The 15,542-nt window shown below is 63.6% G+C and overlaps 2 protein-coding genes across 3 annotated transcripts in view; one reads left to right on the plus strand and one right to left on the minus strand.

Moving 5' to 3' along the window:
• The window catches only part of SACK1G (scaffolding CK1 anchoring protein G), a 29,563-nt gene extending 20,168 nt beyond the window's left edge, over positions 1 to 9,395 (plus strand). The window contains exons 3-5 of the mRNA XM_024753100.1: positions 854 to 978; positions 1,657 to 2,899; positions 8,072 to 9,395. Coding sequence (XP_024608868.1) covers positions 854 to 978; positions 1,657 to 2,899; positions 8,072 to 8,467 — 1,764 coding nt within the window. The 3' untranslated portion in view covers positions 8,468 to 9,395. The remainder of the gene's footprint in view (positions 1 to 853; positions 979 to 1,656; positions 2,900 to 8,071) is intronic.
• SLC5A10 (solute carrier family 5 member 10) overlaps positions 1 to 15,542 on the minus strand; it is a 53,996-nt gene that overhangs the window by 34,729 nt on the left and 3,725 nt on the right. For both annotated transcript variants that reach the window (XM_024753114.1, XM_024753122.1), the window contains 4 exons: positions 10,586 to 10,691; positions 10,209 to 10,289; positions 8,606 to 8,811; positions 3,343 to 3,478 (listed from right to left, as the gene is read on the minus strand). In XM_024753114.1, coding sequence (XP_024608882.1) covers positions 3,343 to 3,478; positions 8,606 to 8,811; positions 10,209 to 10,289; positions 10,586 to 10,691 — 529 coding nt within the window. The remainder of the gene's footprint in view (positions 1 to 3,342; positions 3,479 to 8,605; positions 8,812 to 10,208; positions 10,290 to 10,585; positions 10,692 to 15,542) is intronic.

A 15,542-nucleotide genomic window follows, 5' to 3' on the forward strand; every position in this document is an offset into this window, starting at 1 on the left:
GGCTTTTCCCACCTGCCCCTCCCTCGGAACGAGAAGCTCTCTTGATGAAAGGGGAGCCAGCCTCTGGCCCACACACATCCACAGGCTTGCGCAGAGAGGGAGAGCCCTGATGCCCAGAGAAAGGCAGGAGAGGCCCAGCTTTGACACGGGCCGTGCGGGGTGTGCGTATGACGCCTGGGAGACCACCCCCCCACCCCGCTCCTCCTGCCTCTCGGCTCCCCTTCCGTGGTTTTTCAGGGCCTTTCCCTGCTCCTGAGCCGACGGCGCCAGCACAGGGAGGAGGGATGTGGCCATTCCCTGAACTGCCCCTGGGTCCCAGGCAGGGGTCTGGCCCACGGGGAAGTAGGGGAGTTTGCCGGGATCCCTGCCCACAGTGCGCAGGGCTTAGGGAGACAGAGAGACAGCAGTGCGGGGGAGACCGGGGAAGAGGCCCGGCTGGTCACCCGTCCTGGCAAGGCCACCGATCTGCCCAAGTGCAAGACCCAGATTCCCTCAGGGCAGCCCCCTCCCCTTCCGAGCTGCACAGCCCCCCAGCCATCAGGGGGACCTTCCTAAAATGTGTCTGCATCCCCCTCCTGCTCGGGTCCCTGCAGCAGCATTCTCCAAGCTGGCCCGCACACGGGGCCTATCCGGCTGGGCTGCCCTGTGGACCCCCTTCAGGCCACACCGAAACCATCCTGCAGCCCTTCATCTCCAGCCCCCGCCCTCCTCCCACCCCTTCCCACCTCGGCGCGTCCCCACATGCACCGCCCCTTTCCCCAGGCCCGTCGGCGATCCCCCGAATCCCTCCCTGAGCCCGGGCAGGGTGGTCAGTGCTGGGTCGTGTAACTCTGCCCCCTGTCCCCCGACACAGAATCTCAGGGTGCGGAGCAGCGGAGGGACCGAATTCTTCACGCGGTCAGCCACCAAGTTCAAGGGTGCCCTGGCCCAGAAGTTCATGTTCGTGGATGGAGACCGGGCCATCTGCGGCTCCTACAGGTGACTCTGGCTTTCTGGGGGCCAGGGGAGGGGCGGCTCCAGTTCCCAGCTGGTTTCTGCCCTTAATCCTGCCTTGTGACACCCCGGTTATTCCAGTTGACTGGTCCCCAGACTGCTGAGGTGTGAGTGGGGCTGGGCATGCCCGCACGCTGCCCACCCGTCTCGGAAGCAGGCAGAGCGACGCTTTTATCCGTGAGACTGTTGTTCCTGCCTCGAGGTGTCAACAGCCAGAGGTGGGCTGTGGGCCAGGCCGGCTGCGTCCTCCCGGGCCCACAGCGCGGTCACTTGGAGAGCTGCTCTCAGGGAGGGGCCAGGACGAGGACGGTGCGGTCTAGCTCTGCCAGCCCTGCCACGCAGGGGGCAGCAAGGCAGGGGCCATCCACGGCCACACGGGGTGGGCACAAGTCACTGTGCCGACGACCCCCGCTGTCCAGGCTGCACATCCGCAAGGAGCTTGCCACACAGGCGCTGCCTGAGGTCCCACACCGGGCCTGACGCTGGGGCTCGGGCCCCGTCGGGCCCCTTCCTCTGCCCCTGCTCGCTTGTCTTTAATCCCTTCTGTGGCCACGGTCTGATGGACGCTGGCCTGTGCGTGCACGGGGGTGGGGGGCTGGGGGCTGCTCCCTCTTCCCGGGCCCTGGGCCCTGCGCCTGACCAGGCTGCCGCCCTTTGTTGCAGCTTCACGTGGTCGGCTGCAAGGACGGACAGGAACGTGATCTCCGTGCTGTCGGGCCAGGTGGTGGAGATGTTCGACCGGCAGTTCCAGGAGCTGTACCTCACGTCACACGGCGTCAGCCTCAAGGACATCCCCATGGAGAAGGAGCCCGAGCCCGAGCCCGTCGTGCTGCACTCTGTGGTCCCGCAGGTGCCCTCGGGCACCACGGCCAAGAGGCTTGTCAACCCCAAGTACGCGCTGGTCAAGGCCAAGAGTGCTGACGAGATTGCCAAGTTGTCCTCCGAGCGGCAGGAGGCCTCCAGGACCCTGGCGGTGGGGGACACGGCCCTAGCCGAGCTGCCGGGAGACCTCCCCGAGCCGCCCCTGCCCATCCACCCGGGGCTGCTCAACCTGGAACGGGCCAACATGTTTGAATACCTGCCCACGTGGGTGGAGCCGGACCCGGAACCTGGCAGCGACATCCTAGGCTACATCAACATCATCGACCCCAACATCTGGAACCCCCAGCCCAGCCAGATGAACCGCATCAAGATCCAGGACACATCCCAGGCTAGGACCCAGCTGTGGAGGCAGAGCCAGGACTCCAGCCCCGCCCCCCAGCCCAGATCCCCCCAGGACGGGGTCCCAGCCGAGAACAGCCTCCCCCAGGGGGACACCGAGCCACGGCCTCCTGTGCCCAAGCCCCGCACAGTCCCAGTGGCAGACCTGCTTGCCCAGGAGGGCGGCGGTGTTGGCTGGGCCCTGGCAACCCCAGAGGGGCAGGCACCCCATAACCGGACGGACCATGGGCTCCCCAGGACGGCAGGCCCAGGCCATGCCCCGCTTCAGTACCAGCTGTCTATGACCCAGGATGACCCCGACGGCGGGGGGCCGGTGGTCCCCAATGGGCTGGAGGGGGAGGAGGAGGAAGACGACGACGACTACGTGACCCTCAGTGACCAGGACAGCCTCTCGGGCAGCTCCGGCCGTGTCCCTGGCCCCGAGCGGCCCTCGGTGGTCTCCTCATCCGTGTCAGAGGAGTGTTCTGAGGTGACGGAGCGCTCGGCCGCCCTCCGGAGTGGCCACTCAGAGCAGGTGGCCAACGGGTCAGCCCAGCCCCCCCGCCAACATCTGAGCACTCCCCACATGACCCGTGGGACCTTTGGTGGACCCCTGGGTGGCTCCTCGTGGGCCCAGGGTCAGGAAAGAGAAGAGGCAGGCGCTCTGAGGATGCAGGCCCCACACCTGGCAGACAAGGAGGCACAGGTGGGTCGGGGCCCCCGCGCACCAGGGTCCTGGGAGCCCCTCCCCCACGCGTGAGCACCCAAAGGTGCCGTCTGCTGGGCAGCCGCCTCCCCAGGTCATTACCCAGCATCCCATAAAGGCAACCTGAGCCAGCTGCCAGGATCCGAAAGGAAACACACAACACACCCAGAGGTTTCAGGGGTGTGGTGTTATGTGGGTGGTCTGCTCCCTAGTCTGTGGATGAGGAGATGGCGGCGGCACAGAGATGTTCCTTCACACCCTGAGATCACACAGCAGTAGGTAGTCTTTGCCCGGACCTTATGTCAAGCCACCTCCGTGGCGATCCCTTTGACTGTGGCCCTGGGGACCACTCCCCTCCCCGCTCCCCCAGGCCGGGAAACAACTTGCCCCTGTCCTCGACCTCTCCACCCTGCAGCCAGCCCAGCCCCCAGGGCCCGTCCTACCTGGGAACAGCACGCGGCTGATCATGCCCGGCATGAGGATCAGGCCCATGGGCAGCATCTTGAGGTAGCCGGCCAGGATGGAGCCCCCCTTGGCGTGGTTCAGGTCCCTGGCGGACAGCGACCGCTGCACGATGACCTGGGGGCAGGGGGAGGCGGTGAGCCCCAGCCTTCTCGGGATTTCTCGCCCCTGGGCCTCAGGGAGTGTGTGAGATAGGTGCTGACCCACTAGCCCGAGACCGGCCTGAGACGACCGCGCCCACCCTGACACCCAGCAGCATCCCTGCCAGTTGTCTGAGCACCTGGGGCCAAGGTTCTCTCCGGGGACTCAGTCTCCCTATCTGTCGAGGAGGGAAGGTGTCGGTCCTGACCAGCCCGTCACCCTGGCAGTTGTCAGGGCGGGAGGAGACCCTGGGTGGGTAGGTTATCAGGGACACCCCCCCACCTCCTGCACCCTCACGAGAGGCTGGCAGGCTCACGCACATGCCAAGAGCAGACACTGGTTCCAACTGTGTCGTGTCCCTGGCAGAGGTCTGGAGCTTTAGGACCTGGGTTTGGGGAAGCTTGCGCTTCAGTAATGGAAGGAGCTAGAAGCTGCAGCATGAGGGCAACTCGTCATGTGGCCTCAGGCAGCTCCTGCCCGGGCCTCAGCTTCCAGATACGCAGAACGGGAGGAGAGTGGTTGGAACTGATGGCATCTGAGATCCCTCCCAGTTCTGACACCATGGTTCTACTTTTTTAAAAAAGAATGTGGGACTTTAAAGAGCTTTACTGAGACGTGACTCACGCACAGCTCAGCCACGTAAAGTGTACACCTCCATGGTTTTTAGATCAGGCAGGGATGGGGTCATTTTCAAAGCTCTCAGGGTGCAGCCCACTGAATCCACTAGAATATTCCTTGGTGTCCATTGGGAGACTCCACCCTCCCCGGCTCATCCTCCAGCACCTTTTCATCAACGGGAGAAAATAACCTGGGTTTACATCAAAGCAAAGGGGCTCCAGGGCATTCTGGGAAATAGTGGCTTGTAGCCTGTTCTCCATCAGAGGACCTCAGATGCTTTCTCTATGTGGTCTTTTCCATCTTTTCCCAAGGTCTTACCTGGCTGAAGATAGTCAGTACTTAATAGTCGTGGACCTAGTGGGCCATGCTTGATCTAACGTCTGACGCCTAGGGAACAGTTAACATCCAACGGAACAAATGCAGACTCATTGTGTCAGGAGTAGGAGTGGAAACAGCCTTTGTTTTAGAAGAAACCTGTTTCCACCACTGTACTCGAACTCCCTCCACTTTCACAAAAGTGGTTTTTGTAAAGGCCCAAAATTGCGTGTGTCCATCTCAGAGGCCCCTCAGTGCTCATTTGTGTTTAGAGTCCTTAAGAGAAACTGTCGTGTGCTTCTTCAGAGGCCCACCTAAGTGTCTCAAAGAAAATGAGATGAAAATTGTACTCCTGTAAGGGAGCTCTGGATCAGAGGTGATTATCCCTCAAAATATAGGCTTCTGAGCAGTTTGTAATATTCACCTCAAGGTCCAGAAGCGAAGGCATGTCCTTGGAGGTGTGCCTACTCGCACTTACTGTGGAGCGCAGTCCCACAGAGGCTGAATAGCACTTGGATGTTGGCTGGACCGCGTCTAAAAATAGAACTCTGGGACTTCCCTGGCAGTCCAGTGGTTAGGACTCTGTGCTTTCCCTGCCGAGGGTGTGGGTTCAATCCCTGGTCGGGGAACTAAGATCCCACAAGCCCCGTGATGCAGCCCAGGGGAAAAAAAAAAAAAAAGAACTCTGACCTGCCCGGGAAGCCACCCCGTTACGTACAATAAACAGCTCTCGGAGCCACACAGGAAGGCCGACGGTTATCTCCAGTAACCACTGAGGAGGCTGCACGATGACTGCTCTAACAGTTAGCCCCAGGTGGCCAGGACCTAATCAGTAACTGACAGCATCTCTAACTTTTGTCCCCTACTCGCTTCCTACCCCCGCCAATCACACGGTCGCCCCACCTCCCGTGTCCCCGGGCCGCGGCCTCCCATCAGGGTCTCCCATCAGGACCTCTGCAGAGCTCCCTGGCTCATCTGCCTGCCTTTCAGCCTCGGCCAAATGTGAGGGACGGAAGCTGCCTCCCGTTTGCTGTAGCTCAAAATAAACTGCCTTTGCTTTTCTTAATAAAAAAAAAAAAAATGACAGGGTGCCCGGGCTGGCGGCGCGGGGTCTACAGGGCAAGCTGATTCCAATCCTGCCTCTCCGCCAGCTCCTGTGACGTGCCTAAGTCCTTTCCTCGCTTTGGGCCTCAGTCTCCCCGTCTAGACAGTGAGGGGGTCAGACGTGCTTCTCTGTAGACCCTTCCCCTGTGATGTCCTGTGATTACAAGAGCCCAGGGCCGCGCTCCCCACGGGAGAGAAGAGTTTCCCTAAATTCCTGCGTGTCTTCCCTTATTTCGCTCTGTGCTCTTGGCGGCCAGCCCCGGGAGGTGGGCGGGACAACCGTGGTCGCCCCATTCTACAGCTGGAGAAGCTGAGGCTCGGTGCCCCAGCAGGCAAGGCCGGGGCCTCTCCGGCAGCATCGTCCCAGTGCCTCTCTGCACAGGCCCTGCCGGAGGCCAGCTCCCTCTCCCGGCCCGGCCACTGGACCTCCCCGAACCGCTCTGTCCTCGCCTGCGAGATGTGACACGACCCCCGACCCGCAGGGTTGCTGCAAATCCTGGATGAGGCCGCGTGTGGACGGCCAAGCCCGTGCCCGGGTGGCCGGCTGCGAGTCACCAAGTTTAGGCGTTCATCAGGGCCACCTCGGGGTCAGCTACGGCCCTGTGCCACCCAGGAGCATTTGGGCCCCTTGGCTGTGAGATGGGGACAAGAGAGCCCACGGGAACACGGGGAGAAACGAGGTGACGGGGCCCACGCACTTGACACTGCGCCTGACCTGCACAGGAGCCTGAGAAGTGGTGGCCGCCGTGAGGGCTGACCCAGCCGCTGCCTGAAAGACAGCCCGCGGCAGGTGACGAGAGGAGCGCCGGCACCACGGGAGCGGGCAGGCCCCAAGGACCCTCTGGTCTGTGCGCCTCCTGGGGGTACTGGCTGAGCGGCTGAGGTCGGGGAGGGGTGTGGCAGCTCTCTGCCCACCGGGCCTCTGCCTCCCGTTTTATTGGATTTGTTGGGCTCTGATGTCACCTACGCACTGTGGCTGAGCTGGGAGACACTGAGAAGCCTTAAAGAAAACAAAAAGCGCCCGTGGCCCCAGCACACAGAGCTGCCGCCTGCCGCTGACCACACCGTGGGTGTCCCGTGGCCCCAGCACACAGAGCTGCCGCCTGCCGCTGACCACACCGTGGGTGTCCCGGGGGCTGAGTAGAGCCCTGCCAAGCCCCCAGGACCCAGTAGGTCGGTACCTATGTGGCGGGGGTTCTGGTCCAAGGCCCAGCAGTCGCCCAGGCAGACCCAGCCTGAGCAGGACGATGGTGGGGGGGGAAGGCTGAGGCCAGGCGCGGGCCCCCAGTGCCAGTGGCACTCTGGACCACCTTGGGGTCAGCTGCCTCCTTGTGTGACCTTCTTATCCAGGAGAGAAGCCCAGTCCAGCCCTGACCTCCAGGCCACTCACCTGGCCCTCATGGGAAAATCTCCTGAATGCTGCCCCACCCAGAGACGCCAGTGCCACGCCAGGCCATGCTCAGTGCGGAGGGAGCGAGAGGTGCCCTGGGGCAGAGGGGCCCCAGCTGGCCCACAGGGCAGTCCAGACACTTCCCCACACGCCCTCCACCGCCGGCCTTTCAACCAGCCCCTCGCTCACCCAGGCCGGCGGCCCCCAGGCCTCCCAGGGGTGCTAGGCAGACACCTGTGGTGGGCGCAGCCTACAAGGGACTCTCCGGCACCATGTCACAGATGGGAAAACTGAGGCCCAGCCTCCCAGGGTTCCTGGACCCTCCCAACATAGATTGCCTCCCGCCGTCACAGCCCAGGCAGGGTCTCCCAGCGAGCACACAAAACACCTGTGCTCGGGAGCTGCAGAGCGCTCCTTGCTGGGCAGGCACTCCACCCTGGGCCTCAGTGTTCTGGCCTGTGGATGGGGCCGCCAGGCCTGCCTCGCAGGGAAGCTGCCCCCATTCACCCCACAGTGACTGGCTGGGTCGACTCTCGGGCTGGCTGCCTCACTCCTGGGTGGGGCCCCCGAGGCCATGGGTCCAGAGGCGAGGACGGACATCAGGCCCGTGCCCGCCGAGGTTCTGGTGCTCACGAGGCCCCTTCCCGCCCAAGTGCCACCTGGAGCTACCCGTGGCCCTCGAGGCAGGCAGGGCGGGGGCATCGTCTGCTTCCGCCCAGAGAGGGAGCAGGGCCGCCTGGTGCCACCTGGTACGTGCCCAACTTGGGAAGGCCTAGAGTCAGACTCCGGAGGAAGACCTAGCCGCCACACTCACCAGACACGCGGGCGCAGGGGGAGGCACTGTCTCTGGCATCCCTGTCCGCCCCTCTTACAGAGAATGGGGAGGAGGGGAGAGGGGCATGGGGAAGAGTAGGCGCTGGCCTTAGTGCGACCTCGCAGGCGGACCGTTCCCCTGGGACACGTGGGGAAACCGAGGCACAGGGGGCTGGAAGACACTCGTCTAGGACCACCAGCTGGTGAGTGGCAAGGCCAGGAAGCAAACCCAGGTGTGCCGGCTGCAGCCTGCCTGGCAAGGGCCCCTCAGGAAGGGGCAGAGCTGCCCCAGCCCCTGGGTCTCACTCACTCTGCTCTCTCTCTCCCAGGGCCAGCGGTTCCACCACTACCAAGTCCCTAGGGATAAAGATGCCTTCCCGCAGCCGTCGAGGACCCTGGGACCCCCGCGGTACCGCCCCGCCGCCAATGGCACCCAGAGCTCCGGCAGGAAAGTGGGCCCGGCTGTGGCAGCTCCCCAGCACTGGCAGGCCAAGGGTAGCCCAGGGCCCTGTGAGCTGCCGGGTCCTGGGACCCCAAGACTGGCCCGAAACGCCAGCCCCCAGGCCGACGGCAGGGCCGCCGAGGAGCATTCCAGCCCCCTCGGAATCCCGTACTCCAAACTGTCCCAGTTGAAGCACCTGAAGGCCAGGATGGGTGGCGGCCAGTGGGCTTCATCCGACTCTAAACGGCAGGCCCAGGCCCCCCGGGACTGCAAGGACCCCTAACACCTTATGCCCGGGCCTGAAGCCACGCCATCCACGGCTTCCACCCCAGCCCGGGCTCACCGTGCAGGTGTTCCCTGGCCGCCCTGACCTCCAGAGCCACCCTGGAATGCAGGAAGGTAGGGAGGGCGGTGACCTCACCTGGTCAGTGCACCAGTACCAGGTGGCCGTGACGGTTAGGCCGAAGGTCATCCCGGTCCATGGGAGGTCCCCCGTGTAGGGGTCTCGGAACATGTGCATGGCGTCTGCCCGCGGCATGTGGCAGGTGGTGTTGGAGATGATCCTGGATGGGATGGCCCGGGCGTAGGCTGATGCCAGCTGATCATACCCGCCGATCTGCTCGAAAGCTGGAAGGGGCGGGCGCGACAGGCACGGTTGGTGGCTGGTGGCCGTGACTCCCAGCCCCACTGCCCTCATCTCACGAGTAACTTCTTGATGCATCAAACTCAACTTTTTCCCACTTCACCTTTTCCAGTGTCTGGAAAGGTATGGAGGTAGAGGGTTTTAAAAAAGGTGAATTCAAAGGACTATTTTGTTTGTATTTAAAATGATAATATTAAATGAGCATTCCACACGAGGGCACCCCAGTGTCCTGCCGGCCTCTGGACGCCCACCAGCCTCAGGCGAGGAGCTCTCTGCCAGGCTGTCGACCCAAGGAGGCAAACGTGTCTTTTCTTGGCGTTCGAGGACCTTCCTGAGCAATCTGAAGGGCTAACGTTCTGACCCAGGGGCTTCCAAAGGACGTGACTTTGGCAGAGCTGAGTATGGCTGGGGGATGTGGCACTGAGAAGGGACACAGAGTCCCCAGAGGGGCAGGAGCGCCACCAAGGTTACACCGCCAGCCGGCCGGCACAAGCCAACCACGTTCACCCCCTCACTGCTCCTGTCTGCCTCGGGGTCTGGGCCCACCTGTGGCTTTTGCTTTGCCTGTGGTCACTCCCCCGCCCCGATCCAGACCAGGCCTGGCTGCCTGGGTGCCTCTCCCGCAGTGGGCTCCGGGTACACAGGCCCCTGGTCTGTGAGGAGGCTGGGCAGCCACAGGTCCCACTCCCCCGCCTTCCCCAGCAGGCGGCCCGCTGCCCGGACTCTGGGCTCCCGGCATCAGTGCCACCTGTAGCCCAGGCCAGGCCAGGGTGAGCGCTCAGAGAGAACGGATGAACACTAGACACGGGTCGGAAACTGCCCAGCCACAGGGTCCTAGAGCCTGAGTCTGGAAGAGACCGTTTGCTCTCCGTGGGATCCTCCTGGCTCTGCTTGCATACTTCCCGGGATGGGGATCTCACTACCTCTGGGGCAGCCCCCACCCCGAGCTTCCTCCCTGTTCCCAGACCAGGAGATCCAAACCCCCCTTCTCTCCGCCTTGCCTTTGTCCCGCTGGCTTCTTAAGATCTTGGACATGCTTTGAAACAATGGGGGCAGATGTCCAGGCAGGTCTGTGGTCACCCACCTGCAGCCCTGCTCCCATTGAGCCCCGAGCCCGCGTGGGTGCGGACAGCCCTGCCTCCTGAGTCAGGTCCGCAGCCAGATGCCATACGGCCTGGAGCTGGTGACAGAAGTGCTGCTGGGCAGCAGGGGTGGGAGGGGAGCAGGCCTCCGTCACCCAGGGGAGGCCAGTGGGGGGCTGACTGCCTCGTGGCTTGACCTCGTGAGGCCACCGACCCCCAGTACGGACACCGGGGCCCTGACAGGGCGGCACCCAGACCCCAAAGGGCTCGCTGCTGTGACAGCCCCCATGGCCTCTCACCTTTGACCGTCAGGATCACGGCTCCCACCACCATGATGAGCGTTTGCAGGGCATCTGTGTAGATCACAGCGGCCAGGCCCCCTGTGGGTGGAGACGAGAGAGCTGGAGGGGCCCTGGCCTCGACGGGGGAGGGAAAGGGAGGTGAGCAGAGCTCCGGGAGGGACAGCTGTTCCACATCGACGTCCCCTGCCCTTGCACGGGTGGGTGAGCTGTGGACACAACAGCCAGGCCAGCAGAGACAGCTGCAGAAGCCCAGGTGCCTGACACGAACTGGCCAGTTCCCAGGCTGTGGGAGGGGGCGGCCCCCTGCCCCCCACCAACCGCTCGGGTTCCCGTGCGTGTCCACAGGCCTCACCTGCCACCCGCAGGCGCCGTACCTGCGATGGTGTACAGGGCCGTGACGGCGAGCATGAGGATGGTGGACAGGTAGAAGTTCCAGCCCAGGCAGATGTGCACGAAGAGGGCCCCCGCGTACAGGTCGATCTGGGGACGGGAAAGGGGTGTGTGCAGGGGCCCGAGGTAACCGCAGGACCCGGAGCGCCACACACCCGACGTGTGGCCTTGATGCCCTGTAGAGGAAGAAGGGGAGACCCCCCCCCCCACCTTCCAGGGACTGTTCTGAAGGGGAGGAAGTCCTGGCTGTGGACAAGCAGTGTGCAGGGGACGTTGCTGATGTTAATAAAGTCCTGAGTGGCCTCTGCCCACCAGGGAGCGGTGTTGCTGTTCAGTCTGGCCCCTGCCTGGGGATGGAAAAGGGAGTCCGGGAGGGCTTCCTGGAGGTGGGGGGTCCAAGAAGACGAGTGAGCCTCCATCTCCAGACCCACGTCTGTCTGGGTCCCTGTGTCCCTGTTCTCTGCTCCCTGTTAAGCAGGGCACCCCAAGAAGAAACCAGATATGTGCCAGGGGTGGGCTGGGGGAACAGAGGAGCCGTCTTGCTTATTGACCCACCATGGGGTTTACACTGAAGCCAGGACCACGGCTCAGGCCGAGGCTGCTTTCTAGGGCCGAACTGGACACAGTCCTGCCATCCCAGGCCCTGGGGCAGCACAGAGGCAAGAGTTGAAGCCCTGGGGCGAGTCTTCTAGCCTCAGCGCTGGAATGGGCCTTACGGACCACAACTGCCCGCCCCTCCCCACTGCGCAGTGGGTGCCCAGGTAAGGAGAGAGGACCCGATCCTGCGGGACCTAGGGCTGGGCCAGGGTCCCTCCCCGCCGCAAGTTTCCGAAACTGCCATTCTGGGCTTGCTTAATGGCAGGGAGATAACCCAAAATACAGCCTTTGGGGCCAAGAGGCTCCTCAGAGAGCTGGGCAAGCCCGCGGGTTAGCTGAGCTTGCCGAGTGGGGGACAGTCTGCCCGAGGCCTGGGGCACCGGCCGAGCTAGGAGCTGCAGCCCTGCTAGGAGTCAGGCTTGTGGAACCCCTGCTTCCCCCAGGCTCCTCCCCTCCCCTCTCCTGGAGAGGGCAGCTGCCAGCGTGGGCACTCAGACAAGGTATTCTCGGGAGTCGGCGGCCCCTCACCCACCCCGGCTGCGAGTCTGTGTGTCCACCTCCAGCCCAAGCTCAGAAGCCCAGAGCTGCTGGATATCAGAGCAGGAAGGACTCTCCAAGCCCCCTGCCCCGTCAGACCAGGGACAAACTGAGGCCCATGGAGGGCAAGCGGCCTCTTCAAGGCGAGGCTCTGGCAGGTATCAGAGATGGAGGGGACTGGCGACGGAGCAGGGGGGCTCTAGAAAGTAGCAGCCCCTCCTCCCACCTGACTGTCCTCCAGCCACTGCTCAAGACCACTCCCTGGACCCCATCTGCCTCAGAGGACAGCCCTGGCCTGTGCGCCCAGCCTCCAGGCTCTGGCCATGCATCCCTTTAAGCCCAGGTAAGTCTGGTCACGCCGACATTCCACGCCAGGCACTTTGCTGCCTCCAGGCCTTGGCCCGCCCAAGTCCCTCTGCCCTGGGACCTCCCATCTCTGCATCTCATCGCTCAGGACTCAGCCCGCCCCGACGCCCTGCTCCCCGACTGCTCTACTGCTCAGGGACTTCCAGGGCAGCAGATCTGAAGAGTGATGCGCGGGCAGCGGGAACAGCACAGGCACAGATGTAGAGGTGGGACTTTAGCCGCCATCCCCCCTGGGGACCCTACGCAGCTGCCGCTGGAGGCCAGCAAATGTGCGGTTGCCTGCCGGCTCTAAAGGAGACCCCACGAGGAGCCTCAGACGACCCCCGGGCAGATCTGACCTCTCCTTCTGCCGACGGAGCTCCCTCTCCTGGGGCCCCAGGTGAGCTGCAGCCTGCTAGAAGCTAAGAGCCCCGCTCGGACCTGGGTCTGTGTCCCTGGTGAGCACGTCGCCTTACCTCCTGAGCCTCTGGGTAAAGTGTGAGTGCAGATGTGGAGAAACACAGGGACTTGTGCTCGGCCCCCTCTGGCCCTTCTGGCCTCTGCAGGCCCTGCGCAGGGCAGGCCGCGGAGGCGCAGGCGGGACCCCTGAGGGAGCCGCTCCACTCCACAGAGTGGGGCACGGGCGCAGAGGCACGAAGCAACTGGCCCAAAGCTGCACGGTTGTGAGCAGGGCTGCGGGCTTTAGGGATGACCCCCGGGGCCCCTGAGAGGGTTGACCCCCCACTCCCGGCACCATCCCATGGGCTTGCAGGGGCCATGAGCCCCGGACATGGGAGGGAGCTGGGCTGAGCTGACCTGCAGGCTAGGGCTGATCCGCTGGCTCGTCACAGCTTCTCAGCACCCCGAGTTCCCCACAGGCACGTGCCCCCTGGCTGGGCCCTGCCCTGTCCTGGCCACCTTCCTGCATGGGACCCTACTGCCCCCTCCCTTTGTGGGTAGCAGAGAAGCTGGGCAGGTCCCTGCACCAACATTTACCACGAGTTTACCCTAAATCATCCCGTGTCCCCGACCCCCAACCTCGCCCATCCCCACAGAGGCCGTCACTGTCCCTTCAGTGTTCTGGACACGTCTCACCTTTGCCACACTCCCTGCACCCAACCCACTGGCCACGGCTGTTGATTCCCAAAGTACTCCTGCCCGCCTCCACTGTCCCCACCCTGGGCCCCATCCCTTTGGAATCCCCTCGCTGGCCCCTCCTGCACGCGGCTTCTTCAGAGGGCCCGCCGAGGTCTCTGCATCTCCACTCACGCAGAATGAAACCCACCTCCTGGCCCAGAGGCCCTGCACGCACCCTCTCCCCAGCCCCATCGCCTTCCCTCAGCGGCTGGACCACTGTCTCCAAAGCAAGCCTGTCCCTTGCTCCTTCTCTTCCGTCCAGATTTCAGCCCTGCATTTGCTACACTGATCACCCTTGTACCACTCAGTGTGGATGCACTGCTCTGTTGACTTATCTCATCTGCCTGGAAGGAAAGGTCCTTGAGAATGAGAAATGGGTTCACCATGGGTGCCCACCCAGGGCCTGGCACACAGTAAGTGCTCAATAAACAGGCACGTTTGCATAGACCAGGGGCTGGCACGCTACAGCCCACAGGCTTGATCCCATCAGGCGCACTGGTGTGTCTTTCAAACGCCAACAGCAAACTTGAGTGGTGTGTAAGTGGCATGCAAAGCTGAGCACGCTTTCTATCTGGCCCCTCACGGAAAACCCAGCCGAGCCTGACAGAGATGATTCCATTCAGTCCCATGAGGTGTGCCGAGCACCTAGTACCACTGGGGATACACCAATGAACAGAGAAAAAATGGGAGAGGCAGACTGTGGCCATTCTAATGAAATCATTCAGCGTAAGAAGGTAGCACGTGTGTGAAAGACAGGGGGCGCAGGTCTGCACCTGCGGGGCAGCCGAGGGCCTCGCTGAGAGGGTGAGCTGTGAAAGACCTGAGAGGCGGGGGCGTGAGCCACATGGATATCCAGGGGAAGAGGCTCCAGCCAGAGGGCACAGCAGGTGCAAAGGCCCTGTGGCAGGGTCATGCCTCGGGCGTGCTCGGTGTAGCTGGAGTGATGTTTGCGTCGGGAGAAGCAGGAGAGGTGAGGGTCTTGCTGGCCACGGTTGGCCTTTACCCTGAGTGGCCTGGAGTGTCAGGCCGGGGTTCTCTATTTCCCAGAGCACACGGTGATGGAGCTCGGTTCCCCCCAAGCCCGTGTGAGGCCCCCTGCCACCCATGGCTTGCTCTCTCTGCAGACCACTGTCCCCACATGGGGGCTGGCGGCAGGCGGGCCCTGTGGTCTCTGGACAGGCTGCAGCTGGTGAGGGTCCTGGGCATGCAGACATGTGGGGGCGTTCTTGGGGCTCCACCCAGTGAGGTCAGGGCCTCTGGGGGCCGGCTGGGCACACACACTGCAAACAGCTTCAGCCCAAAACATGAGCTGGGGGGCCCCAGTCCCTCCCAGACCCAGCCCGGCAATCCGCATTCCTCCTGCTTCCCTGTCCGCTTCATCCAGGCAGCCCCAGCCTTGAGGTTCCCCATTTTATAGGTGGGCAAACTGAGTCATCCCATCACAAAGTGGAGTCTGAAGCGCCACGTCCTGGCTCCTTCAGCACCACATGGCAGTGGTCGGGCCCGCTGGGCTCTAACGGTTGTCTCTGCCCGATTCAGCAAGTGGCGACCTTGAGCAGGTGGTGACCACTCCCTAGGTCTCAATCGTCTTGTCTGTAAACAGGGCTGCACATGAGGTGGCCTCTAAGGATTCCCCCACTTTGGCCCCCAACCCCGACATTCTGGACGTCCTGCCCAAGCTATGAGTGTGAGGTGTGAGCTCTGCCTCAGAGCCACCAGTAGGACGAACAGGGGGGTGGGCGGAGAAGAAACCCCTTCGACCAGGGGTTGGCCTCACCAGACTGCCCCCGGCCCCCCGCCTCTCGCCCCTGTCCCCTCCAGTCCATCCTCTGGGGGTGCCGGTGGCACTAACACAGACCTGACCGTGTCACCTCTGCTCAAAGCCTCCAGGGTCCCTTGGGCACTCCTCACTCATCTCTGACGGAGCCCCCTGGGCCAGGGCGGGAACTGCCGCCCAAGAGCCAGCTGCGGCCCTCAGGTCTGGCTCGTGTGATGGCTGGTCCGCCTCAGCTGCCACCGCTCCCGGTCACCTCCCTCCCAGCTCCTCCTCTGCTCCCGAGGCGCCTGACCCCTGCAGTCTGGGCCTCCGGACGGGACCACCCCACACGCGCCCTACGCCGTGCACCTCTCTCCTTGGCGTTTGCACCCCCCATGCCGTGCGTACCCCCTTCTCCACTAGACCCTAACCAACGCAACCTCAGCAGGCACCGCCAACCCCTCTTCTGGGTCCGCACTGTCCCCCCCGGCCACCGTGACACACCTGCGTCCCCCTGTACTGAGGCCCTGCTGCCAGGGAGGCGGCCGGCAGTGGGGGGGGGGGGGGGG

The sequence above is a fragment of the Neophocaena asiaeorientalis genome, unplaced genomic scaffold (assembly GCF_003031525.2).
Source record: "Neophocaena asiaeorientalis asiaeorientalis breed wild unplaced genomic scaffold, Neophocaena_asiaeorientalis_V1.1 scaffold540, whole genome shotgun sequence".
Classification (NCBI taxonomy): Eukaryota; Metazoa; Chordata; class Mammalia; order Artiodactyla; family Phocoenidae; genus Neophocaena; species Neophocaena asiaeorientalis.